At 56.3% G+C, this 24,826-nt stretch overlaps 2 protein-coding genes across 2 annotated transcripts; both read right to left on the minus strand.

The window, feature by feature from the left end:
• Positions 1-3,946: 3,946 nt before the first annotated feature.
• LOC123027824 (zinc finger protein 3-like) lies at positions 3,947-7,581 on the minus strand. The gene is made up of 4 exons (XM_044439068.1): positions 7,480-7,581; positions 6,126-6,252; positions 4,178-4,705; positions 3,947-4,059 (listed from the first exon to the last, which is right to left on the minus strand). The coding sequence occupies exons 1-4, from the start codon at positions 7,579-7,581 to the stop codon at positions 3,947-3,949; spliced, it is 870 nt and encodes a 289-aa protein (XP_044295003.1).
• Positions 7,582-15,565: 7,984 nt separating this feature from the next.
• Positions 15,566-21,866, minus strand: LOC123027820 (oocyte zinc finger protein XlCOF6-like). Its single transcript, XM_044439065.1, has 3 exons — positions 21,062-21,866; positions 20,410-20,499; positions 15,566-17,924 (listed from the first exon to the last, which is right to left on the minus strand). The coding sequence occupies exons 1-3, from the start codon at positions 21,438-21,440 to the stop codon at positions 16,204-16,206; spliced, it is 2,190 nt and encodes a 729-aa protein (XP_044295000.1). The 5' UTR covers positions 21,441-21,866; the 3' UTR covers positions 15,566-16,203.
• Positions 21,867-24,826: the final 2,960 nt, after the last annotated feature.

Consider the following 24,826-nt stretch of genomic DNA (forward strand, 5'->3'; position numbering starts at 1 on the left):
CGCGGGTCCAGCCCGGCCCGCCCCAGGCGCAGCGCGCACTTGGCCGTCGGCGCCACGCCGCTTCCCGGGGGCGGCAGCAGGAGCAGCAGCAGCAGCAGAAAGAGCATCCCGGGCGTGCTTGGGCGGCGAGGGTCGGAAAGGGACAAGGCGGCGCCCCCTGGAAGACCGAGGCTGCCCCCCCGCAGATGAGCGCAGCCTGCTAGCGCTGCCGGTCTGAAGCGGGCCAGGATGCAGACCCTCTCTTTCCCGCGCTCTCTGTCCCTGTCTCTCTCAATATCTCTCTCTCACACACACACACACAGGGAGAGCACCACCCCACGGCGCAACGCTCATCCCAGCCCTCGGGGAGGCAGCGGCGGCATTTATGCTCCGGGCAGCCCCCCTTTGCAGACGTGGCCGCCCAGCCCTCTGGGACCCCGTGTTACTGTCAGGGGACGGAGAGGCTGTTTCAGTCATGGGGAGCCCCCTGGGGCCTCGGCAAGTGGGGTGAAAATGAGGGTAATTTGGGAATTGCAAGGGAGGGTGGGCAGCCAAGGAAAACATGCAGGAAGCCCTGGGGGGTGCAGGGCATCTGCCCCAGCTGGAGCAGCCATGGGGGCAGGTGGGCACAGGCCCGGCCTTCCGCCCTGCAGAGTTGGGGCTTTGGGGGCCCTGCTCTGGGGGGCTCCACTCCTACCTGGCCATCCAATTTCAGACGGTGGTGCTCGGGGATTATGACTCTGCGCCCGGGCAGTGAGCCCACGGGGCACCACTGGGCTCTATTCCATTCCCCCATGCTCTGCAACACTGACAGGAACCTGCCTGGGAATGTGGGCTGAGGTATCATCCATATGCGGATGGACCCTGGTTCTGCCTCTCTTTTTCATCGGCCCGAGCTATTCGGAGGCCTTCCACTACCCCGAATTGCTTGCTGTCTTCAGCAAACCCAGCCACTTCAGTGCTCCCTCCAAGCTCCAGCCCTGCCCCCAACTGCAATTCCTGTAGGACCCCACTTAGAATCATAGAATATTAGAGTTGAACGGGGCCATGAAGTCCATCGAGAGCAACCCGCTGCTATTGCAGGACACCAAGTTACGCCATCCCACTCAGAGGGGCTGCCCAGTTTCTTTTCGAATGCCTCCAGGGTGGGAGAGCCCACCACCTCTCTGGGCAGCTGGTTCCACTGTCCCATTGCTCTGACAGGGAGGAAGCTCTTCCTGATGTCCACCCTGAATCCGGGTTGTCGGAACTTGAATTGCTCATTCCATGTCCACTTTGGCATCACCGAGATCTTGGCCTTCCTCCTTGTGACAGCCTTTGAGGGACTGTCCCCCCTCAGTCTTCTCTTCTCAAGGCTGAACATGCCCAGTTCCCTCAGTCTCTCCTCACAGGGCAGTGTTTCCAAACCCTGGATCATGTCTCTTGCCCTCCACCAGACCCTTTCTAATTTATATGCATCTTTCTTAAATCTTGGTGCCCAGAACTGGACACAGCATTCCAGGTGGGCTCTGACTAGCAAGGAGTATAGAGGAACTACTACGTCTCATGATTTGGAAGGAATACTTCTATTAACGCATCCCAAAATAGCATTTGCCCTTTTGGCAGCTGCATTGCATTATTGGCTCATGTTTAGCCTATTGTCCACAATTACTCCAATATCCTTTGCTTTTTTCAGTTCTGTTGAGCCATGTGTTCCTTATCTTGTATTGATGCATTTGGCTTCTTGTTGATATGAGATGGGGAAAACATGGGGAACACCTGCTGTCTTCCTCCTCTGGGAGTAGTTTCCATGTATACCTTCCCTCTGCTTTCTGCCGGCAACCGCTTGCTGATCCGCAGGAGGGCCGCTCCCTTCGATTCAGTCCCTGCAATGATTGCACAGGGGCCTTTGGTGAAGGACTTGGTCAAGGGCCTTCTGGAGACCCACTTAGCCATGTCCACTGGGTCGTCCCCGTCCACGTGCTGATCGGCACTCTCGAAACTCTAATGGCCTAGCAAGACAGGAAGAAAAGCCGGCTCAGGATTCTTAGCTGGAATGCAAGGCCACGAGGCCCTGAACGAAGCCTGGGGAACACCAGAGCAGGCTGAGAAACTCAGTGGAACAGACCGAGCCAGGGAGGGGTGTATGTGGGACGACCAGCCCTGCAGTCCAGGGTTCACTTGAGCAAGGTCCCGGTTCTGGCCCCCGTTAAGCCGTGACACTCCCTGCATGCCTTCGGGCTGCTCATCGTGTCTCAGCCCAACCTACCCCAAAGGGCTGTTGCCGTGAGGAGAACATGGCACAGAGGAGGACCTTCCAAGCCACCCAGGCTCCTTGCAGTGGTGCAGCCACACATAAAATAAGCCCATCACCACAGTGATGAAACAAACCAAGAAAAGACCTTTAGTCAGCAGGAATCACTGAAGAAGCTGCCAGTCAAGAAAATGCCAGGCCCTCCCGGCAGGTTCTCCCTTCCCCCCGCAACTGATCTGCCATCCACGGAGAGGCCCCTGAGCCCTTGCGGCCCCCTCTCACTGCTGGGCAGATGCAAGCAGAGGGAGGAGGCCACGCTTTCATGGCAAATCTCTCGGCGTGGCTTACAGCACTTCCTAGAAACAGTATGCGACACAGCAAGAACCAACAGAACAGTTTTCCAGACAACAGTGTTTAAAACGGTCTTAGCGAAGTACAAGCATTTAGGAGCTGAGTGAGCAGACCTGTTTGAAGCGCCGGACTTATCAAGCCACTGCAAAACCTCAAGGGTCTGAAAAGACAACAGAGGCCTCTTTTCACCTAGTCCTAGGAGGATAATGATGTTGGTGCTGGGAAGACCTCAGCAGGAAGAACTTTCCACACTCAGGGGGCCAGCAGTGAGAAGACCCCCCCCCCATAGTTGCTGTTTCCTTCCAAGGAGGGGGCAGCAGGGCAAGGCCCCCGATCTCACAATGTTTTGAGAGGCATTCTGCCCAGAGTTGCGGTCCAAGCCGGGATGGGCAGGGCAGCAAAGACACAGAGCTCATTGGCGACACCTGGTGGAACGGAGAGAACCAGCAGGAGTTGGGCACCAGCTCTGCAGGAGGGACCGGGAACTGCAGGCTGCACAGGGGAAGTGAAGGCAGGCAAGGAGATACAAAGACACTTTGAAGAGCATCAGGCCAGCTACATTCAGGCCAACTGCAAGGAATTCTATTGAATGGACCGGAAGCTGCCTTGCCCACACTGAGCTTCTACGGTTGGAGGGCCAAACTCTCCAAGCGTTGCCTCCAATCTCCTGTCCTGCGTAGGGTGGCTAGTTCAGAGAGTACAGGCAGTCACCCTGGGATGGCTTTTTCTGCACGGTCCTTTTGAGAGGCTTATCTTCTGTGTCTTATGCATGACGTCAAATGGCTTGACTCCAACCACAGCTCATTTTGCAGTCTAAACATGTGAAATGCTTCTCCCTTTGTGAGTTATTTGATGTGAGTTAAGACTAGACTCTGACTAAACCTCTTTCCATATCCTGAGTAAATTCTATGTTTTTTTTTAAAGGTCAGTGCTGCAATTAAAGCCATATCCATGCTCAGAGCATCTGCAGGTCTTCTCTGTATGAGTTCTTTGACCTCAGTTAAGGTAGGAGCCCAACTAAATTAAATTGGGAAATCTGAATGAACTTTTTGCGAGAATCTTGCCATTTATGCTTCTCCCCAAGTGCATTCTTTGATGAACTTTAAGGCTTTGACCATGCCTGAAGCTCTTTTCACACTCAGATCAGCTGTAGGATTTCTCACTTTGGATTCTTTCATGTGAGTTAAGTTTGGACCTCTGACTGAACCTCCTGCCACACTCGGAGCATTCAAAGGATTTCTCCCCTGTGTGAATTCTTAGATGCGAGTTAAGGGAAGAGTTCTGATTGAACCTCTTTCCACACTCTGAGCATTCATAGGCCTTTTCCCCTGAGTGAATTCTCTGTGGTTTTTTAAGGTCAGAGCTCCAACTAAAGCTATTCCCTCACTTGGAGCATTTGAAGGGCTTCTCCCCTGTGTGGGTCCTTTGATGACATTTAAGGTAAGAACTCTGATTGAAGCTCTTTCCACACTCCGAACATTTATCAGGCTTCTCCCCTGTGTGAATCATTCGATGTGAGTTAAGGTAAAATGTGCTACAGTAACTTTCCACACTCTGAGCATTTAAAGGGCTTCTCTCCTGTGTGAATTCTTTGATGGGAGCTAAGGACAGAACTCCGGTTGAAGCTCTTTCCACACTCTGAGCATTCATAGGGTCTTTCCCCTGAGTGGATTCTCTGATGTCTTTTAAGATCAGAGCTCCAAATAAATATCTTTCCACATTTTGAGCATTTGAAGGGCTTCTTCCTTGTGTGAATTCTTTGATGGGAGTTAAAGACACAACTTCGACTGAACGTCTTGCCACACTCTGAGCATTTGAAGGGCTTCTCCCCTGAATGGATTCTTTGATGTCGTTTAAGGCCAGAGCTCTGACTGAAGCTCGTTCCACATTCTGAACATTTATAGGGTTTCTCCCCAGTGTGAATTCTTTGAGGTGAGTAAAGGTGAGATCTGCAGCTGAAGTTCCTTCCACACTCAGAGCATTTCCACGTTTTCTCCCTGTTCCCAATAATTCTTTCAATGCTTTCTGCTAGAATAACACGGTCACGGAAGTCAGCCCCTTCAGCGTTGTTCCACCCCTTCCACTCATCTTCAGTTTTCCTTCTCTGCTGTTCCCCCTTTTTACTGAGCTTCTTCCTACCAGCTGAAAGAAGGAAAGGAGATTTTTCCTCAATATAAGCAGCAAAAGCAGGTTGAGACCTTATTTAATCAATATTTTAATATATTTTAATATTGAATTTTATTATTGTATTTTATTATTTTATTTTGCAGCCAGAGTGGGTCATCAATTTATTTATGCTGTAAGCCATCCAGAGACATAAGTAATTGGACAGCATACAAATTTAGATCAGATGAGGAGAAATTGTGTGGTGGAGTGGAATCATAATTACCAGAAGCCAGAGTGGATTTCTCAAGAACAAGTCTTGCCACATGAATCTGGTCTCATTTTTGATCAGGTGCTCACCCCAGTGGACTCTGGGAATGCTGTGCACATCATCGATCTTGACTTCAGCAAAGCTTCTGACAAAGCCCCCCCCCCCCGTCCCCCCGCAACATCCTGACCAGCATACTGGCTAAAAGTGGGCGAGATGGAACAACGATTGGGCCGATCCGCAGCTGGCTACAGAACCAGACCCAAAGCGGCTCATCTGTGGCAGCTTCTCAGACTGGGGAAATGGGTGGGTGAGCGAATACCCTGGAAGACGGAGGCAAGGAGTTCTTGATAGGCTGGGAGTTCTGGGCTGAAAACAACAGAATGAAATTCAGTAGAACAAATGCTAAGCCCTACACCTAGCTAAAGAAACCAAACCCATTGCTACAAGATGGGGAATGCTCGGCTCAATATGAGCCAGCAAGGGGATTTTATTTATTTATTTATTAAAACATTTCTATGCCGCCCCTTGCCGAAGCCTCAGGGCGGCTTACAACACAATAAAATACAAAAATAACAATATAAAATTAACAATATAAAATAAATTACAATATAAAAGAAGTCGCCCTGGCCAGATAAATAAGCAAATATTGTTACAAAAGGGGCAACTGCTATTTAGGGCTGCCTTAACAGAAGCTGCACTTCCAAATCCCATGAAGTGTGACTTGTCCTTTACTTGGCACTGGTTGGGCCTCAATGGGAGCCCCGCCTGCAGTTCTGGGCATCACGGTTGAAGAAGGATGCAGAGAAGCTGGAAAGGGTGCAGAGGAGGGCAACGAGGATGGCCCGGGGCCTGGAAAGGAAGGCCTGTGAGGGGAAGTGGAAGGAACTGGGCATGCTCAGCCTGGAGAATAGAAGACAATGGAGATAGGATACACTCTTCAAATACTTGCAAGGCCGTTGCAAAGGGGGAGGCTGGGATCTCGGCTCAATCCTCCCAGAGTGCAGGACAGGGAATAACAGGCTCAAGTTGCAGGAAGCCACATTCCAGCTAGATATCGGGAAGAACTTCCTGGCTGTCAGAGCACCACAAGGGAACCTGGAGATAAAAGTCCCCAGATGAAGGGAGCTGCTGTGGGTGGCCTCCAAGACCCCTGCCAGGTCAGGTCAGCCGAGGGGAAGGGGGGCTCACCCAGGGAGGCTGAGATCCGGCAGTTCTCCCGCATGACTTCCCTGTGCAGAGCCCTCTGGGCCGGATCCAGCAGCGCCGCCGCCTCCTCCGTGAAGCGCACAGCCACCTCCTCAAAGGAGACCTGGGCCTGCAAGAGGGCAAGCAGAAGGATTGCTCGGAGCAGATCGGGGCGAAGGGGTGGGGGGAGGCGGGGTTCCACTGCAGAGCCAGGTCCGGGGGGCGGTCAGAACCTTTGGGGCAGCCCCAGAGAGGGACCATCCCTCCAGGCTCTGCCGACTGCGTAGGACTGAGGCACTGGGGACCCCCACCTTTTCTGGCTGCCCAGCAGCTCCATCTCCGCCATCATGAAGAGAGAACAGTGTCATCCTTGCCTAAGAGGAAGACGAGGAAAGACAGCGCAAAGATACTTTATACTCCCCAAACATTTGGATTCTGCCTCAAGTGAGGTTAATCCCTCCCCCGCCCCTCTGTTTCTTGCCACAATTGCTTTGACAAAAAGACTTAATTTATTAACGCAAATCCCCCTTTCCCCATGTGAGGGAGCCACCTCTCCGCCCCCGGGGGAATCTCAAAGGCTGCCTGGAAGTCAGAGGGAGGTGTCCGCGGGGGGCCATCCTCAAGGAGGAGGCAAGTCCTGAAATCCATCCCCTCGTCTATTTTACATTATTATTCATGTTTTCCATGCCAGCTAATAGCCACAGCTCTCTGAGTGGTGAGCGGCAGTTAAGGAATGCAATAAAATACAATATAAAACAAAAGAAGAATAAAATGCCTTCTCCCCTAACCCCGAGAGGAGGCACCAGCGCCCCGTGCAGAGCGCCCCGGCCGCAGTGTGGGCGCCCCTCGTGCCCAGCAGCCCCGGCACCTCTTGGCCGGCACCCGTGGCGCGAGAGGAGGGGTGACACGGAGCAGCAGGGCCGGGCCGGTCCGCCCGGCCAAGGGCCGCCACTGCCACCCCTCGGTCCGGCCCGGACTCCGCCCCGCGGCGCCCGCATCGGCCCCCTGGCCAAGTGGGGGCGCCCGGGCGGAGCGAGCAGCCGCAGCTGGTGATGGAGCGGGGACGCACCTGCCCCCGGGGGCTCCCCAGGCTCCCTCTGCGGGAGGGCGGCCCCCCGGTCTCGTCCGCCCTCGCAGCAACCGCCCCACGAAGCCCCCGGGATGGCAGCATCCAGGCGTGGATCCGCCCGGGAGCGCGGCGGGCGCGCCTTCCTCGGCGCCGGGGCGATGCACGCCACCCGCTGCCTCTCGGCCGGGGCCAGCCCGGCGCGCAGCCCCGGCCCGGACCCCATCCCCGCGACAGCCCGCCCCCCATGGCGGGCAGTAGAGGACGCGGGGGGCGCTGCTCCCCGCTCACCTGCGCGCCGGGACGAGGCGCCGAGCGCGTGAAGGTCCCGGGACCCTTTCCGCGGATGCGGGAGGGGCAGGAGGCGAGGGGAGGAGCGGTCGCTCTAGGCATCGCGCTCGCTCTCCCGAGCCCCCCCTCCCCGCGCGCCCCCGGGACGGCGAGGCTGATCCACGCGCCCCTCGCCGCGCCAGGGCAACGCGGGCGGGCTGGAGCCGGGCGCGGAGGGGAGCGCGGTGCCGCGGCTTTCCGGGTCAGGTGCGCCCCGCGCGAGCGGCTGCCGGGGGCCGTGCGGACTGCAAGCTCCATCAGCCCCAGTCCCCAAGACCCGAGCGCCCCACCTGCCTTCCCAGGGGAACTGAGTCGCCAGGACCAGCCACGGAGGCGTCCCAGGTGAAGATCTGGAGCCTCCCCCCACACCCTTCGTTTAAAACCCCCCAGCACGCGCAGCCCAGCCCCCCCCCCCCAAAAAAGAGCAGCAACCTGGCCCTTCCTGGGGCTCTTTTTGGACAGGCATCCCGCCAAAACAGCACCGAAGAGCCAGCCTCTGCCTGGCAACTGGGGGAGAACTGGGGACTATCTTGGCCTCCCTTCCCCACTACCCTTCCCCCAGTGGGCTTCACAGTAGCACCTCCAACGTAAAGGGAGGGAATTGGCCTTCTGCTTGGCTTGAGGAAGACAGTAAGGTGGGGTAGGGGAGGGCCACGTTATCCCCCTCCGCCAGGCATGTCACAAGGGGGGAAAGGGTTCTTCCCCCTCCTGTGGCCCGTCTGGCCCACTTGCACGGGAAAGTTCTCTGCCAGGCACTGGGAGGCTGGCGTCAAAGAGCACAGCTCAAGTGAAGCTCCGGGGCATTCTGGCACCCCTGAAAAGGCCAGGCGGGGTGGGGGGCAAACCCTGCGCCCCAGAAATGCTGAGCTGCCAGCCAGCTTGGGCTGGTCCCGGCCTGGGGAAATTGCACCCCACAAATTCACCCAGATCACATCATCCCATGGAAAAGTTCTAGCAAAAGCGAAGGGCCTGTGGAGCAACAGCAGGAAATGCCCACGGGGTTCCGGAAGCAAACAAAGCAACTGTTGTGCATTTGTAACACACATGCACTGGTTCATCTGCCACAACACCATCGAGGTGATGCACAACACGTTGCCGTGTAAGAATATTAGAAGAGCCAAGCCGGAGCAGTAATGACAGTAATTACTAGAAGCCACTGCCGGACTAATCAGCTTCCTTTTATTGCTCAAGTAACCTCCCTGGTGGACTTTGGGAATGCTGTGAACATCATCCATCTTGGCGTGAGTAAAACTTTTGACAAAGTGCCCCACCATCTCCTGATTAGCAAACTAGCAAAAACTAGGCTAGATGGAACAACTGTCAGGCTGATCCACAGCTGGCCATCTAGTCTGACCCCTGGCTCCAGCCGGCTCCGCTCGACATGCCTTCCATTTATGTGGCAATGAATGAATGAATGAATGAATGAATGGTATGTGGAGAGTAGAAATAAATGGCCATTTATTTATTTTTCGATTTATATCCTGCCTTTTTCCTCAAAGGGCTCAAGGAAGCTTACATCATTCTCCTCCTCCATCTTATCCCCACAACAACAACCCTGTGAGGTAGGTTGGGCTGAGAGTCTGTGACTGGCCCAAAGTCACCCTGTTGGCTCCATGGCTGAGTGGGGACTGGAACCCAGATCGCCTGAGTCCCAGTCCCAGGCTCTTAACCACTGCGCCACACTGGCTCTCTGTTTTCCCTTGGTACAGAGCCTGATCTTAGGGACATATTCCATATTTGGATAAGAAGGTGAGCAATTTCATAGAATCATGGAATCATGGAATAGCAGAGTTGGAAGGGACCAACCCCTGCTGTTGCAGGACACCCAGTCACATCATCCCACTCAGAGGGCTGCCCAGTTTCTTCTTGAATGGCTCCAGTGTGGGAGAGCCTCCACCTCTCCAGGCAGCTGGTCCCACTGCCATGTTGTTCTGACCGTGAGGAAGCTTGTCCTGAAGTTCAGCCTGAATCTGGGTTGCCGCAATTTGAACGGATTCTTCCGTGTCCTGCGCTCTGGGATCAGCAAGAAGAGACCTTGGCCTCCTTCTCTGTAACAGCCTTCGGGGTACTCATAGAGGGATCTCATGTCCCCCTCAGCCTTCGTATTGGAGCTCTTTAAGAACCCCAGGACTGGGCCTGGTTCACTTTCAATTTGCCAATAATTTCTCTCTGGGCATCCTGCCTGCCTTCGTTCCTCAGACACCCTTCCCAAGTGCATTGGTCCAAGATGCGGGATCTGTCCTGAGTGCTCAGCTGTGAAGACAGAAGAAAAAAAAAATCATAGAATTGCAGCATAGTAGAACTGGAGGGGGCCCGAATGCCATCCAGTCCAGCCCCTGCTGTTGCAGGACACCAGTTCACACGATCCCCTCCAGGTGCCTGTCCAGACGCTTTCTGGAGGACTCCAGTGAGGGAGAGGCCACCACCTCCCCAGGTAATCGGCTCCACTGCCGCACTGCCTCAGCAGCCAGGAAATTCTTCCCGGGGTCAAGTCTCAGTCTGGTTTCTTTTAACTTAACCCCCTTATTCCATGCCCTGCACTCTGGAATGACCAAGGAGAGGTCTTGTCCTTCCTCTTTGTGACACCCCTTCCGGTCCTCGATCAGTCTTCTTTTCCCGAGGCTTAACTTGCCTGGTTCTCCCAGTCTTCTCTCATGAGGCTTTGCCTGCCGTCCCCAGATCATCCTCATTGCCCTCCGCGGGACCCTTTCCAGCTTTTCTGCATCTTTCTAAAACTTGGGTGCCCAGAAGTGGACACAGGGCTCCAGGTGAAGTCTGACTAGTGAGGACTATAGAAGAACTACGACTTCTCATGGAAGGAATACTTCCATCAATCTCACCTGAAATCACATTTCCCCTTTCTGCAACCGCATCACATTGTTGGCTCATATCTAGTGTGTGTTCTATAACAACCCGACATCCTTCCCTTCTGCGGTATCGTCGAGCCAAGTGTTGCCCGCCTCGTTGCGGTGCATTTGGCTTCTTATTCCTCGGTGCAGAACAAGGTATTTCTCCAAACTGAATTTCATTCTGCTGCTCTCTGCCCAGCGTCCTGACCTATTAGGATCACCCTGGATCTTCGTTCCATCTCCCAGGGCATTTGCTATCCCCCCCCCCATCTTTGTGTCATCTGCTGATTGAATTTGCTTTCCTTGCACTTCCCAATCTAAATTATTATTATTATTATTATTATTATTATTATTATTATTATTATTATTATTATTATTAGAACATTTCTATGCCGCCCCTTGCTGAAGCCTTGGGGCAGCTTACAACACAATAATTAATAAATAATTAAGAAAATGTTGAAGAGTGCTGGGCCCAGGGCAGAAACCCTGCGGCAGCCCCTTGTCACCTCTCCCTGCTCTGAGAAGGTGCCCTGATGAGCACTCCCTGGGTCCGATCCTGCAGCCAGGGGTGGATCCGCCTCATGGCTGCGCTATCCAGCTTCTCGCTCGTTTGGAAATCAGGAATTGTGAGGCACTGTGTCGAAGCCTTTGCTAAAGTCTGGATAGATTTTGCCCACGGCATGGCAACTGCCCATTTTGGAGGTTACTCAGTCAGAAACTGAAATTAGATTCGTCTGGCAAGATTGGGTCCTGCAAAAGCTATGCTGGCTTCTAGTACTTGCTGCATTGTCTTCAAAGTGTGTGCAGACTGTTTTGTAATTGTCTTGTTTTATAATTGGTTCACCTTCTCTGCAGTCCCCCTTTCCCCTTTAAATCCTGTGGTCCAACTGCCTCTCCAGCTATGTTGCCTCTGGTATCTTAACAACGTTCTGTATTGTTGGCCAGATGCGCCCAAGAATGTGTCTTCGTATCTCTTGTTTGTTTGTTTGACGCTTTTATAGACCGTCCTATTACTAGCATCTTGAGACAGTTTATAAACCCACCTCATCCTTTGCTTGCACCCTTTCCCAGCTTGTGCTCCCCCCACCCCCCATTCAATGAAGGCCTCCTCCTCCTCCCAAACAGCTCCCTCGATGAAACCCACTGACTGAGCGTATGACCCCACGGATGCCGTGTGCCCTCCCCTAACTCGTGGCAGACACACCGCCCGAGTTTCTGTTATTGTGGCTTCACATAATCACTATGCATTTCGAAAGGATTTGAGCCTCCCGGTCCCCCTTTCGACTTCCTTTTCCCCAGTTCCCTTATTTTAGAAAAGTTTCCTGTTTTGAAGTCGGTTGTCTTCATAATGAAACTTTGCAAGATCAAAAACAGGAATGTTGAAAACAGCGAAAACATAAGGAGGGTTTTCAAGGATGTTGCTGTCATGTTTTGACGATGGGGGGTTATTGGACAACCCCACGCATAGAAACATAGAAACAGAGAGAGTCAGAAGGGGTCTCCCGGGCCATCTAGTCTGACCCTGGCTCCAGCCAGCTCTGCTCATAGAAACAGACCGAGTCAGAAGGGGCCTCCGGGCCATCTAGTCTGACCCCCGGCTCCAACTGGCTTTGCTCATAGAAACATAGAAACAGAGCGAGGCAGAAAGGGTCTCCCAGGCCATCTAGTCTGACCCCTGGCTCCAGCCAGCTCTGCTCACAGAAACAGAGTGAGGCAGAAGGGGTCTCCCGGGCCATCTAGTCTGCCTCCGGCTCCAGCTGGCTCTGCTCATAGAAACCGCGCGAGGCAGAAGGGGTTTCCCGGGCCGTCTAGTCTGACCCCAGCTCCAGCCGGCTCCGCTCACATGCCCACCATGTGCATGTCCTGCCTATCCTTGAGCACCCACACCGATGGGGCCTCAACGGCCTCTTGCGGAAGCCCATTCCACACCCTCGGGGTCCTGACTGGCAGGAAGGGCTTGCATGTGCCTAGTCTTGAGGTGTTTGGGGCTCACGTGATCACTGGGAGCTAACACTGGCAGGTGAGTAGGTGGGAGCCTCAGGTGGGAGCTCCAGCTGACCTCTGTCTCCCGGACCTGGCCAAGCCAGGGAAGTTGCTGCCAGCTTTGGGGTGCTGGTTCAGCTGGCCATGGTGTGAATTTTCTGCTGGTTATTAAGAAGCGGTTGGTGAGGTGGATCCCCACGATCTCCTGGGAGTGAATTCTTGCAGAAGAAGGCTGTACTCACAAGATTCCTCCTGCTGGGTGTTTTTCACAGGTTTTCTTCAAAGAAAGTGCTTTCCACACTGAGTTTTTATGTTTTTTCTCTTGTCAGAGGTCTTTTATGTTAGTGGAGCCTGGAGCTCCTAACCCAGCGATGGCAAACCTTTTAGAGATCGGGTGCCCAAACTGCAACCCAAAGCCCACTTATTTATCGCAAAGGGCCAACACTGCAATAAAACCTGAATACTGAGGTTTTCGTTTAGAAAAACAACATTTATTTATTTTATTTTTTTATTTAGAATTTTTGTATGCCATCGCATTGCATCGCCTCGGGATGGCTTACATAAAACAAACAAACATAATACAGATAGTACAAATAAAATCCAGAATCACCCTGGATAGCAGTTGCCCTTTTGCAGTTGACTCGGACTCAGCTTGTGATCCGCAACAATCCAAGACCCTTAGCGCTTGGTGACGGCAGGCCAGGTTCCAGTGAGAAACCAGGAAAAACCAAGCAGGACTACAAGAGCCCCAGGGAGGTGGGGGGCTCTCCCACACTGGGCACATTCAAGGCGAAACTGGACCACCGTCTGAGCAGGACGGTGCAAACCGGTCTCCTGCTACAGGAAGGAGCGGGGTTGAGCCCGACGGCCTTCCTGGCCCCTTCCAACTCTGCTATTCCGTGATCCTACGAAAGAGCTGGATCGCAAGCTGGTTTTCTGCTTTCCTTGGAGCGCAAAAGATCCTATCATTTTGGGGAACCGGAAGACCTTTTGCAGACGAAAGAGAGGAATCACTTCAGGAACTGGTCCCACCAAGGTAAAGGGAAGAGGGGCTGGTCTACGTGGGGCTGCCTTGGCACTCGGACCCTCCAGCCCCCCTCCTTCCAGCCTCCCCCCCCCGGGCGGTGTGGAGAGCTTTTCCCGTGCAGACCGGGTTGCCTCAGCTTCCATAAACAGTCCCGATTCCATCCTGAAGGCAGCGCGGGGGGGGGGGGGTCACATCCGGCCAAGGAAGGAGAAAAGATAGGGGGGCAGAGTGTCCCCCCCAATCGGATTGACTGAAGAGGATCAGCCCCCCCCCCCGCAGCGGCTCCTCCCTCTCCGAAGCCCCTCTCCCCTCGACTCCTCCTCCCTCCCCAGCCCCGCACGAATCCTGCCCAGGATCCTGGTGCTGCGCCCCCCTGCCCGGCCTGGCAGAGGGGCGTGGCTGAGCCCCGGAGGGATCTCTCGTAGGCCCCGCCCCCAGCCCCGCTTCCCTGGCACCCTCTTGCGAGCGAAATGAATGCGGAGGGGGCTGCGACGCCGTGGGAAGAGCCCTTCGGGGGGGCGGCGACGGGAAGGAGGGGGGAGGGGGAGGGGCGGGTCCCTCCTCTCGAGGCCCCCGTGCGAATCCGCGCCCTCTCTCCCCAGGGACCGTCCCAGGGATCGCGAAGATGCGCCGCGTGCTTCGTGCAGGATCGGGTGCAGGCGAGGAGAACAGGGTGGGACAGAGACGGCTTTCCTCGCATCTTTCGCGTGTTTGTCTGGGGCGTGGGGGTGCTTCAAGGACTCTTGGCCCGTAACTCCCATCAGCCCGGCCCTCATGGCCACGGATGATGGGCGCTGTAGTCCCGAAGACCTTGGAGTTGCCTTCTCCTGCCTTCCAGCTAACCTTCCCTCCGAGGAGGCCACCGCGAGCAGAGCCTGCCGCCCGTTTCCACTCGGGAAAGCAGCGGAGGGGGGAGACTGAGGGCGGGGAGGGGGCCGCCCTCCCTCCCGCCATCGGCGGCTCTCGCCTTCCCGGGGTCCCCGAGCGGCGCTGGGCCAGGTCTACTTGCGTGCAGGAGCGCACTGGCGGTTCTCTCCCCCTGCGGTCCCGGTTCAGCCGGGCTGGGAGGCACTGGAGACCCGGCGCGACCAGCTGCACGCCCCGATCCCCCGGCCACGTTCGGGCCTTCGGTGCACGGGCAGCGCCCTCGCTCAGAGCTGGGCCAAGCCGCCCTCCCCGCACACCCCCGGCCCAACAGGGCTCTGCGCCCCTCCGAGCCGCACTACCGAGGCCTCCCGCGCCTGCTGGAAGACGCCAATGTCTGCATGGCCCTTTGTAGACTGGGCACACGTCCTAGGAGGACCTTCCCTGGAGGGGAGCCCCACGAGCATCGGGGCCTGGCCTCTCTCCTGCACGGCCCACGAGCTGGGCGCTTCCTTGGTTCCTCCAATGGCGCCACAAGCCAAACTGCTGAGTGGCTTCCCCAGGGTGCCATCTGGACGGCGACCAGCTGGGGAGGGCAGGCAGAACAAAACTACCCCCCCCCACTATGGGTTACTGGGGTGGCCCTGATGTGGCCCGGTCTTGCCATCTGGAATGCCTTGCCCAGGAAGGACTGTGACCACCATGACCACCACGGTGTCTCCTGGGCCCATCCCTGGAGGGTTTTAGAGTGCGGGACTCCCATTCCCAGGAGAACTCCCTGGCCTGTGCCCCCTGCATCACCCAGGAAGCCGCCTCCACCCCACACTTGAGATCCGGGGGGGGGGCGGGGGAGAACTGGTTTTGCGTGGCCATCCAGTGCTCTCTGGCCCACGTACAGGTTAGGTGTCCCCCCCAGGGCTGGGGCCTGGGCCTGACCCTGCACAGGCTCTGCTGGTGAAGGGGGGAAATTACTCCTGGCAAAGCCGCTCCAAAGCAGGGGGTGACCAGCACTCAGCAGGCTGGGCTCTGGGGGACAGGAGCGGGTTTGGGAATATGGGGTGTGAAATCTAGTTCACCGGCAGTGGGGAACAAGCCACCTGCCCCCAGCCTTCCCACGGATGCTCCACTTTCCCACCATCCTAAGCAACTCGTCTCAGGGCAAAGAGGAGAATGCGGGGCACTGAGAGAACCCATGAGGCACCAGAGATCCAGACTCTGCGGTATTCTGTGCCGGGACAAACCAACCGGCATCCTGTCATTTAATAACAAGATTCTGCCACAAAGCCGAAGGACCTGTGAGAACAAAACGAAGTCTCCACACGAAGCCGAGCAACCAACTTTTTACTTCAGCTCTTATTAACATGTTTGCCCTACAAAGCTGTCAAGTGGGTGCACAACTATTTAAAAACATCAAAACCTTGCAATGATAGAAACAAACGTTAAAAACCGCGAAGGTATGAAGATGTGTTCAGGAAACGGCTGTAAGGCTTGAATGCGGAGGAGCCCTGTTGGCTGGATCTGGCAGCTGCACTTCTGGATCCGGCCCAGGAGCACTGTGGGCCGGCAGTGAGTGGGAGGCCGTGCTGACGGGGGAGCAGGTGGAAGCCTCGTCATAGGACTACGCAGGTGGGAGCCCCAGCTGAGCGAGGCTTTCGTCCCTGCCACACTAACGGCAGTTTCTCCCTCATTTTCAGCACAGATATGGATGGTCCTTCCCTGATGACTTTTAAGATCTGGTCAAGTGGACTCCAACTGTTTTCTGAGGGTGATTTTTCCAATGAAGAGCTTCTCTCCATGTGAGGTTCTCTCCAAAGGCCAGTAACTGCCAGGAGTTAAGATTCCTCCTTCTAGGCCCTTGTTCATGCCGTTCCATGAATCTGCGCTTCCTACACAGAGAATGTCTAGATCTTCTGCCTTGTGTTAATTCCATCATATTTAAAGCTACGGCTGTGAATGTGACTTTCAGCACTGTGCGTATATTAAGGGCCGCTCGCCCGTGTGGATTCTCTGATGGGCATAAAGTTGGGAGCTCCAAATGAAGCTCTTTCCACATTCTGAGCATTTAAAGGGCTTCTTCCCAGAGTGCAAACTTTGATGCTGTTTGAGGTAGGAGCTGTGCTTGAAGCTCTTTCCGCATTCTGGGCATCGATAGGGCTTCTCCCCAGAGTGGACCCTTTGATGCACCCTAAGATTGGAGCTGTCAGTGAAGCTCTTTCCACACTCGGAGCATTTATGAGGCTTCTCCCCCGTGTGAATTCTCTGATGAAGTTTAAGGTTTTGGCCATGCAGGAAACATTTCCCACATTCGGCGCACTTGAACATACTCTCCATCGTGTGAATCTGTTGATGAAATTTGAGGCTCTGGACATGAATGAAGCTCTTTCCACACTCTGAGCACTGAAAGGGCATCTCACCAGTGTGTATTCTCTGATGTGAGTGAAGGCCAGAGAGCTGACTGAAGCTCTTTCCGCATTCTAAGCACTGAAAAGGTTTCTCTCCTGTGTGGATTCTTTGGTGTTTTTTAAGGTTGGAGCTCTGACTGAAGCTCTTCCCACACTCAGAGCACTTAAACGGTCCGTCCCCTGTGTGAATGATCTGATGCGAGTTTAGGGCTGAGTGCCGACTGAAGCTCTTTCCACAGACTGAGCATTTATATGGCTTCTTGCCAGAATGCAGTCTTTGATGTTGCTTAAGATGGGAACTCTGGTTGAAGCTCTTCCCACACTCTGAGCATTGGAAGGGCTTCTCCCCTGTATGAATTCTCTGATGCTTTTTCAGGGTCATGCTCACGCTGAAACACTTCCCACATTCTGAGCATATGAAGGGCCGCTCGCCTGTGTGGATTCTCTGATGAGCATTAAGTTGCGAGCTCCAAATGAAGCGCTTTCCACATTCTGTGCATTCGAAGGGCTTCTTGCCAGAGTGCAGGCTCTGATGTTGCTTGAGGTAGGACCTGTGCCTGAAGCTCTTTCCACATTCTGGGCACTGAAAGTGCCTCTCCCCGGTGTGCATTATTTGGTGGGTACTCAGCTGTGAGCTCCAGCGGAAGCTCTTCTCACATTCTGAACATTTATACGGCTTCTCCCCTGTGTGAATTATCTGATGCAATTTAAGGCTTTTGCCATCAGTGAAATTCATTCCACATTCGGAGCATATATAGGGCTTCTCCCCTAAGTGTGATCTCTGATGTCGTTTAAGGTTGGAATTGCAACTGAATCTCTTTCCACATTCAGCGCACTGGAAGAGTATCTTTCCTCTGTGAATTGCGTTAAGGTAGGTGTTCTGGCTGAAGCTCTTTCCGCAATCTGAGCATTGATAGGACTTCTCCCCTGAGCGTGTTTTTTCATGTTGTTTAAGAACAGACCTGTGTCTGAAGCTCTTTCCACATTCTAAGTATTCATATGGCTCCTCCTGCCCTGTATGAGCTCCACCGTGCAAGTTAAAGCCCGCACTGAAACTAAATTGCTTGTTGCAGCTAAAGCACTTATATGCATCTGCTTCTGTGTGGATTCTCTGATGTTCAGTAAGGTATATTTGCTGTCTTCCTTCTAGAGGTACTCCTGGAATTGCAATTTCATGGAAGTCTCCCCCTTCAAAGAAAATAGAGTTGTTCCACCATGGTGCTTCTTTTCCAATGCTCCTTTTCTGTTGGTGCCCATTTTTGTTGATTCCTTTCCCATCACCTGAAAGAATGAAGAGAGATGCTTTTCTCAGTCCAGGGGACAAACCCACCAGCTTCCTGTTTTGATTGTGGGAGGAGAAAATGCTTCTCAGGCAAATCCTTCCAAATGTATTGAAGGGCCTCTCATGGCAAACGGACGTGATACTGGTGCACAAAGCTCTTATCCAGCTCCCACGTCTTAGTATTATAACAAAATTGACGGGCTCCCCCTGCAGTGTGTCCTGCAAAGGGCAGCTCATGGCAGCTGGTATAAACTACAATAAAGTCAAAATACACAAAAAAGCACATACTAGAATAAACATTTGAAAACACAGGCCAGGGAGAAAGAGAAAAAGAGAAGCAGAGCGAGTCAGAAGGGGCCTCCCAGGCCATCTAGTCTGACCCCGGCTCCAGCCGGCTCTGCTCATAGAAACAGAGGAACAGAGCGAGTCAGAAGGGGTCTCCTGGGTCATCTAGTCTGACCCCGGCTCAAGCCAGCTCTGCTCATAGAAACAGAGGAAGAGAGAGAGTCAGAAGGGGTCTCCTGGGCCATCTAGTCTGACCCCGGCTCAAGCTGGCTCTGCTCATGACATGCCCACCATGTGCACGTCCAGCCTATCCTTGAACACCCGCACCGATGGGGCCTCAGCGACCTCCCGGGAAAGCCCACTCCACGCCCTTGGGGTTCTGACTCTCAGGAAGTGCTCCCTGGCATCCACATTGAGCCTGGGTTCCCTGCCCTTTGTTCCACTGGAACATGCCATGGATGCTCCCAGGGCCACCGCTCCACCAGGCCCCCACCCTCCACAAGCACAACAGGCAGCAGAGCAGGAGCACCACTGAATGGCTCTCACCAGCAGGGTCTTCCTCCGCCCTCCATGCTGCTGCACAGGGTATTGGCTGCAATGGGAAAGTGGCCACCAGGGCCCCTGGGAGACACTGACAGCCGCCCTCCAGGCACACCGCCCAGCCCAACGCTTCATGAGACCCAGCTCAAATCCCATCCCCTTGGCTCCAGCTGTGCCTCGTGGATTTCCAGCCAAGCCTCCCGAGACCCTGGGCCACCTCCCTGCAGCTGGGGAGGAGTCCCTCAGCGGGCAACCGGGCAGCCACCTCTTCCCTTGAGTAGCCATATTGGTTGGGCCAGGAAACACAGAAACATACAAACAGAGCGAGGCAGAAGGGGCCTCCCGGGCCATCGAGGACTCTGTACCAATCCTGGTGGCACCACAAGCTCTGACAGAATCCAAAGAACCAGCATGGCTGCATGTCACAATCCTCTTAGAAAGTCCTGCTGGACTATTGATTAGTGGAATATACATCTGATAATACATACATACCTAGTCTATAAAAGTCCCCTCCCCCTTTGCCAGGGTTAAAAAATTGAGCTCCAAAGTTCCTTCTCCTCTAAGGCCAGAGTGGCTCCAGACAAGATCCACTGCATGAATACCAAAAACCTGCAAGACCATCAGCTGGGAGAATCCACTGCCAGACCCAGGACCAGATCCAGTTTGTTGCTGGATCCGCATGGAGGTGCTAAACCTGGCAGGGCCTCACCGGAACTCAGAAAAAGCTTCCACTCTGGAGGATCCCTCCCATTCCAGGTGGATAAAGCAGGGCCACCTGGGAGCAAGGGTGGTGGCATGGCTAGACGGTGTGGGACCTGGACTGGGGGGATCTGGGTTCAAGTGCTCCTCAGCCATGAAGCTTGCCAGGGGACTCTGGGCCCAGTCTCTCAGCCCGATCTCACTGCAAAGTTTGGAAGATAACCTGGAGAGAAGGGGCATTGGTATAATGCAGAGGTTGGGCCCATTTCTTTCAAAATTCAGCCCAGAACGATAGAAAGTTCAGACTCTCAATGTGAGCTGGATGAAGAAAAGGAGGGACCGGAAGGGATGCTGGAAAGGTCAGGCTGATGAACAAGCAGATACCAGAACCTGGAGGGTCTGAGGGGGAGGGAGGTGGTCTCATTGAGCCAGGGGCCTGTCCTCAAGTAACACCCAACTTTCCCACCACCTGGACCTCGAGTACTGCAAACTTCCCTGAAGGTGGAGCCAGCTCTTTTGGGGAAGGGAGGGAGGAGGAAGTCATCGGGTTGAAATCAGCTTTGAACATGGACCAGAGCTACACCCATAAACGAGAGACCGTTATCTGATTGACGGCACTTGTTAACGGCCTTGATATTAATCACTCTGTTTTGCACAAATGAGCCTGGGTCAAATAAGAGGCCTTCCACTTTAGAGGCCTTCCACTGGGACAAGAGAAGAGGGGAGAGATAAGCTCTCAGCACATAACATTAAAAAATGAGGAAACGGTGCTCAACGGATGCTTCTCCCACATTTTTGAACCTGAAGCCCCTTCCCCAGATGATGGAGCCCCTCCCAATATTCCTTGCCTGTTTTGCTGACAGCTCCCTCATGAGTCAAGATTTACCCAGGAGTAATGTCTGTGAGAATAGCCAGCCTAGGAAGCCAATGGATACGGGCCAGCCAGAATGAAGCACCCACCTGCTTGCTCTGCCCCGTCCTTGCAGCCCGGGGCAGGCGGGTCCCCTTCCTCCTGCCAGAAGATGAGGTCAGGTCCAGGAACTGGGAGCCCTTGGGCAGAGGTCAGAGAGAGGAGGGTTACCGCGGGCGTGTCAGATGGCGGCCTCTCTTCTGGGGGCTCCCGCCACTCTCCCATTCTCACCAGCCCCCCGAGGTCAATAAAGGCCGGGCTCGTTACTCCTCTGCAAAGCAAGCAACTGGCAGGGTGCCACCTGGGCTGAGGTGCCTCTGCCTGTCCCCAGACGCCTTTGGCTGCTGCTAGGTTTCCGCTGCGATCACGCTACGCGGGCAGGCCCAGAGAAGACACCGGTGGCCTGTCATGGCCACGCCAGAGGGCGAAAGGCACCACCGGCATTGCGCGAGATGCTCCGCAACAGAACCACTCCCCTTCGGCAAGGGCCACATAGTTCAGGAGCAGGAGGAACCGGAGACAAGCACCGGGGCAGCGCCTCAGAGCTGCTGAGCATGCTGAGGGGAGGGCGAAGGCGAATCCAGCTGGCCCCACACTGGAACAGGAGAGGGGTGGAGGGAGGGCCTGCTCTGCAGCCCGGCCTCCATGCTTCCAACCCCACAGGTCCCTGCTCCAGTGAAGGCAAAATCCAACAGAACCTACCAAGGGACCCCTGTCCAGAAAGCATTTCAGAAATGCACGAGGAGGAGAAAACAGCAGCTTTGGAAACAATTCCGGGTATAGTGGGATTAATCCAGAAGTGGCTGGGAGGACTGCCTCCATCGAGGCTGCCCTGTTGTACCGTGCGGCCCACAGAAGGTGCTTTCCTGGGACAGAGGCCCTCTTCCTTCCTCCCTGGTTCTGCCATGCCTCGCCGGACCGTGACCTGCCTGTCTGCATGGCACCCAGCCTCAGCCTCATGGAGACCTGCCCTGCCTCCGCCCCCCAGCATCCTTCCCGGCACCCTGGTCCGGTGTTCCAGGCCCAGCCAGCTGCTGCCCACACCCAGAAGCAGACACCCTGCCCATTCCCAGTCATTCATCCGAGTTTTTGCCAGGTACCACTGCAGGCTGCTGCTCCTGGCACTGGTGGAGGTGGGGGAGGGGGCTTCCTGCCGCCCCAGAGACACTCTGGGACCAAGGAGCACCCAGGAAAGGGACTGCTCCCTGAGCGGCTGCCAAGACCAACCTGAGCCATCAAGCAGCCTGGAGGGGAGGCAGCTGCGGGGAGGCCCAGCCGCACCCTCCCATCATGCAAGAGGCACAGCAGGGGGGTCTCTGATGCTCCCCAGGCAGCAAGGAGGCAGTAGGGAAGCCGGCCCAGGCCAGACGCAAGGAGCAAGGCCCAGTGGGGACGTGGGAAGAGAATCCCATGGGATTCCAGCAAAGGGTGGGAGGCCACCTGTCCAGGACGCTGAAGCTGCATCCAGCACAACAGGGTGGACTAGAAGGCCTCCGGGGCCCTTCCAGCATCATGACGGGTCAGCCGAGGGGAAGGGGGGCTCACCCAGGGAGGCCAAGGTCCGGCAGTTCTCCCACATGACTTCCCTGTGCAGAGCCCTCTGGGCCGGATCCAGCAGCGCCGCCTCCTCCTCTGTGAAGCGCACAGCCACCTCCTCAAAGGAGACCTGGGCCTGCAAGAGGGCAAGCAGAAGGATTGCTCGGAGCGGATGGGGGCGTAGGGGTGGGGGGAGGCGGGGGACCCATAGATCTGGGTCCAGGGGGCAGTCAGAGCCTTTGGGGAAGCCCTGGACGACCCCTCCAGGCTCCGCAGGATGTGTAGAGCTGGGGCACCGGGGGAGGGGGGGAAGGGGCGCACCTGTTCTGGCTGCCCTGCAGCTCCGCCTGCTCCACCGTGAGGAGCTCCATGCGCCCTCCCAGGGTCTTGGAGCATCGTGCCGGTTCCTGAGAGGGAGGCGGAAAGGCACTTTATATTTCTGAAACACGTTGCCCTGAGCTGCCGGGGTGCAGCCGCCCTCTTGCTGCATGGCTTTTGGCCGCAGTACGCAAGGATTACCATGGTGGGCTCAATTGAGGAAGTGCCCGGCTTTTTCCTGCACTGGCTGGACCCTTCCCCTCACACACCCGGAGGAACAAGGGGAGCTTGCAGGCAGCCCCTGGAAAAGGCCGCCTTGAAAAAGGCCTGATTCATCCTGACCCCAGGAGGTACCGCCACTGTTCTGCTCCTTCTGGCAGGGGGCACCGGCCTCCCCCTGGCCAGACCCCCGAACCACTGGCCTGCTGCCTCCACCGACCGGCCCCCACCCCCATCCTGCGCGGTGCTGGGGTCACCCCGCGGATCGCTCCCTCCCAGCTCTGCCGCAGCCTGTGCGAGGAGTCCCAGCCCTGTTCCGGGGATAGGGAAGGGGTGACATCCTGCTGGAGCCGCAGGCTCCGCTGAGGGAGGGAGCAGGGCCAGGCGGCAGGGACAGTGGGGCAGACCCCCAAGTCTGACTGAAATACGAAGCGGATCGACCTGGATCGAACTTACGAGTGGACCGCCAGGCAGCGCCTCCCGAGCGCTGCTCCGGCCCCCAAGTCCTCTAAAGATCCCCTGCCCCAAACAGCTCCGCTCCATCTCCACCCACCCCGAACCCCCTCCCGGCCTCCTCCCCACCACCCGCCAGCCCTGCACGGATCCTGCCCGGGATCCTGGTGGTGGCCCTCCCGCCTGGCCTTGCAGAACCTGGAGGGGGGTCTCCACACAGCTCGCCTCCCCTCCCCGCCCGGGCCTCCCGTCCGTGCACCCACGTGCAAAGCAAACCAAGAGGGGATCGCGGAGGCCGTGGGAAAACCCCGGCGGCTTTCTCGGGGCGGAGTGGGGGGGGAACACACGGGGAGGAAGTGAAGGAGGAGGGGCGGGTTCTTCCTCTCGGGGCCTCTCTAGGAATCGTGCCTCTCTCTTCCTCCCTCTTACTCTCCTTCTCTCTCTCCCTCCAGGGACCTCCCGCAAGAGGGCCAGGATCCTCCACGTGCCTGTTGCAGAATCGGGGCCGGGCGACCAAGAGCGACCCCCGCTGCTTGGGAGGCTGAGAAGGAGGCGGGGCAGGTGGCGGGGGGGGGCGATGGGGAGAGGAGATGTTTCCGCCCCGAAGGAAATGCCTATTGCCCCGGTCTCGCGGGTCTCCGCGGGCAGCGGGTGCGCCTCGCAGGCCGGCCCCGGGGAGGGCTACCCACGTCCGGGAGAGCACGAGCGGAAGGCGCTTTCCGAGGCTCCCGAGTCAGCCCGGCGAAGTCGGCTCGGAGGAGGCGGAGCCGCCCGAGAGCGCGGGGCGGAGGCCAGCCTGCGCGGCCCAGATCCCGCGCCCACCTCCCGCCCTCCTTGCGCAGCCAGGCGCCTCCATCGGCCGCGCAAAGCCCGCGCCCGGCGCTCGAGGGCGCGCCAGGATTGCGCGGCAGAGCGGCTCCGCTTTGCAAACGCGGCGGCTGGAAACGCCGGGCGTGCGGTTCGCAGGTGCCCTCGATGAAGCGCTCTCCGAGTACCAGCCCTCTCGAAGCGAGAGGGTCGAGGTGGGAGCCGAGCCCCGGAAGGGGTCCCCCCGCATTGCGCGGCCGAGCCCGGGCGCCTCGGAGGCTTCTTCTTTCCGAGGGAGGGGAGAGCCCCCTGGCCCAGAGGTGGCCGAAGCCGCGCGGCGCTCGAGGGGGTGTGCGCGGCGCCCAGCGGGGACCCGGCCCCACGTGCCTCCCGCCGCCTCTCCGTCGTCAGGGCTCGCCAGCGCTGCTGCCTCCCCCGAAGTCCCCTGCAGGCGGCGGGAGACAGAAGTGCTGGGGGCGCCCCATCCTGGGGGAAGGCACAGCGAACAGGGCCCTCCCGGCACCCCGCGCAGCAGCCCCCTCGGCCAGTCAGACTCCCAGCCAAACCTACCTCACAGGGTTGCTGTGAGGGTAAGACAGGGAGGAGGGGGGAATTAAAGGGGAAGCCGTCCCGATTTCCCTTTATAAGTGGGGTATCAATGTAACAAATAAATGAGTAGCATAACTTCATGGCTGTGATGAATCCATGATGCTATTATGATAATGCTAGTTATTAACAATGATATAAATAATTACATTAATTCTTAAAAACATTCTTATAATACTGTTACAATAAGAATCAAAAATCAGCCCAGCCCAGAGACGAAGCCAAGGAGGAGACAGAATTTGAACTCCCAGTTGTGGGAGCCAAAGGCCCTCCCAGGCCCCCCAAAGGAGAGCAGGGAGACCCTCACTTCAGAAGCTGAACCCCAGAGCCCTCCTGCTCCCCCGCAAGACCAGGGTGGGGGCAGGAGGGGCGTCTTCCTGGGGCTCCCTCAGCGGGGATGTGCCCACCTCCGGCCTTGCGGGTGTAGTGCAATCCAGTCCATCTCAAAGGGGCCAATCCTAGGAAGACCATGGGTGGAAGCAGCCAGCGGGCCTGTCCCATTAGGGGGAGGGGACTGACCAGGTCACG

Source organism: Varanus komodoensis, unplaced genomic scaffold, assembly GCF_004798865.1.
Source record: "Varanus komodoensis strain SLA01 unplaced genomic scaffold, ASM479886v1 scaffold343, whole genome shotgun sequence".
NCBI classification, from domain to species: Eukaryota; Metazoa; Chordata; class Lepidosauria; order Squamata; family Varanidae; genus Varanus; species Varanus komodoensis.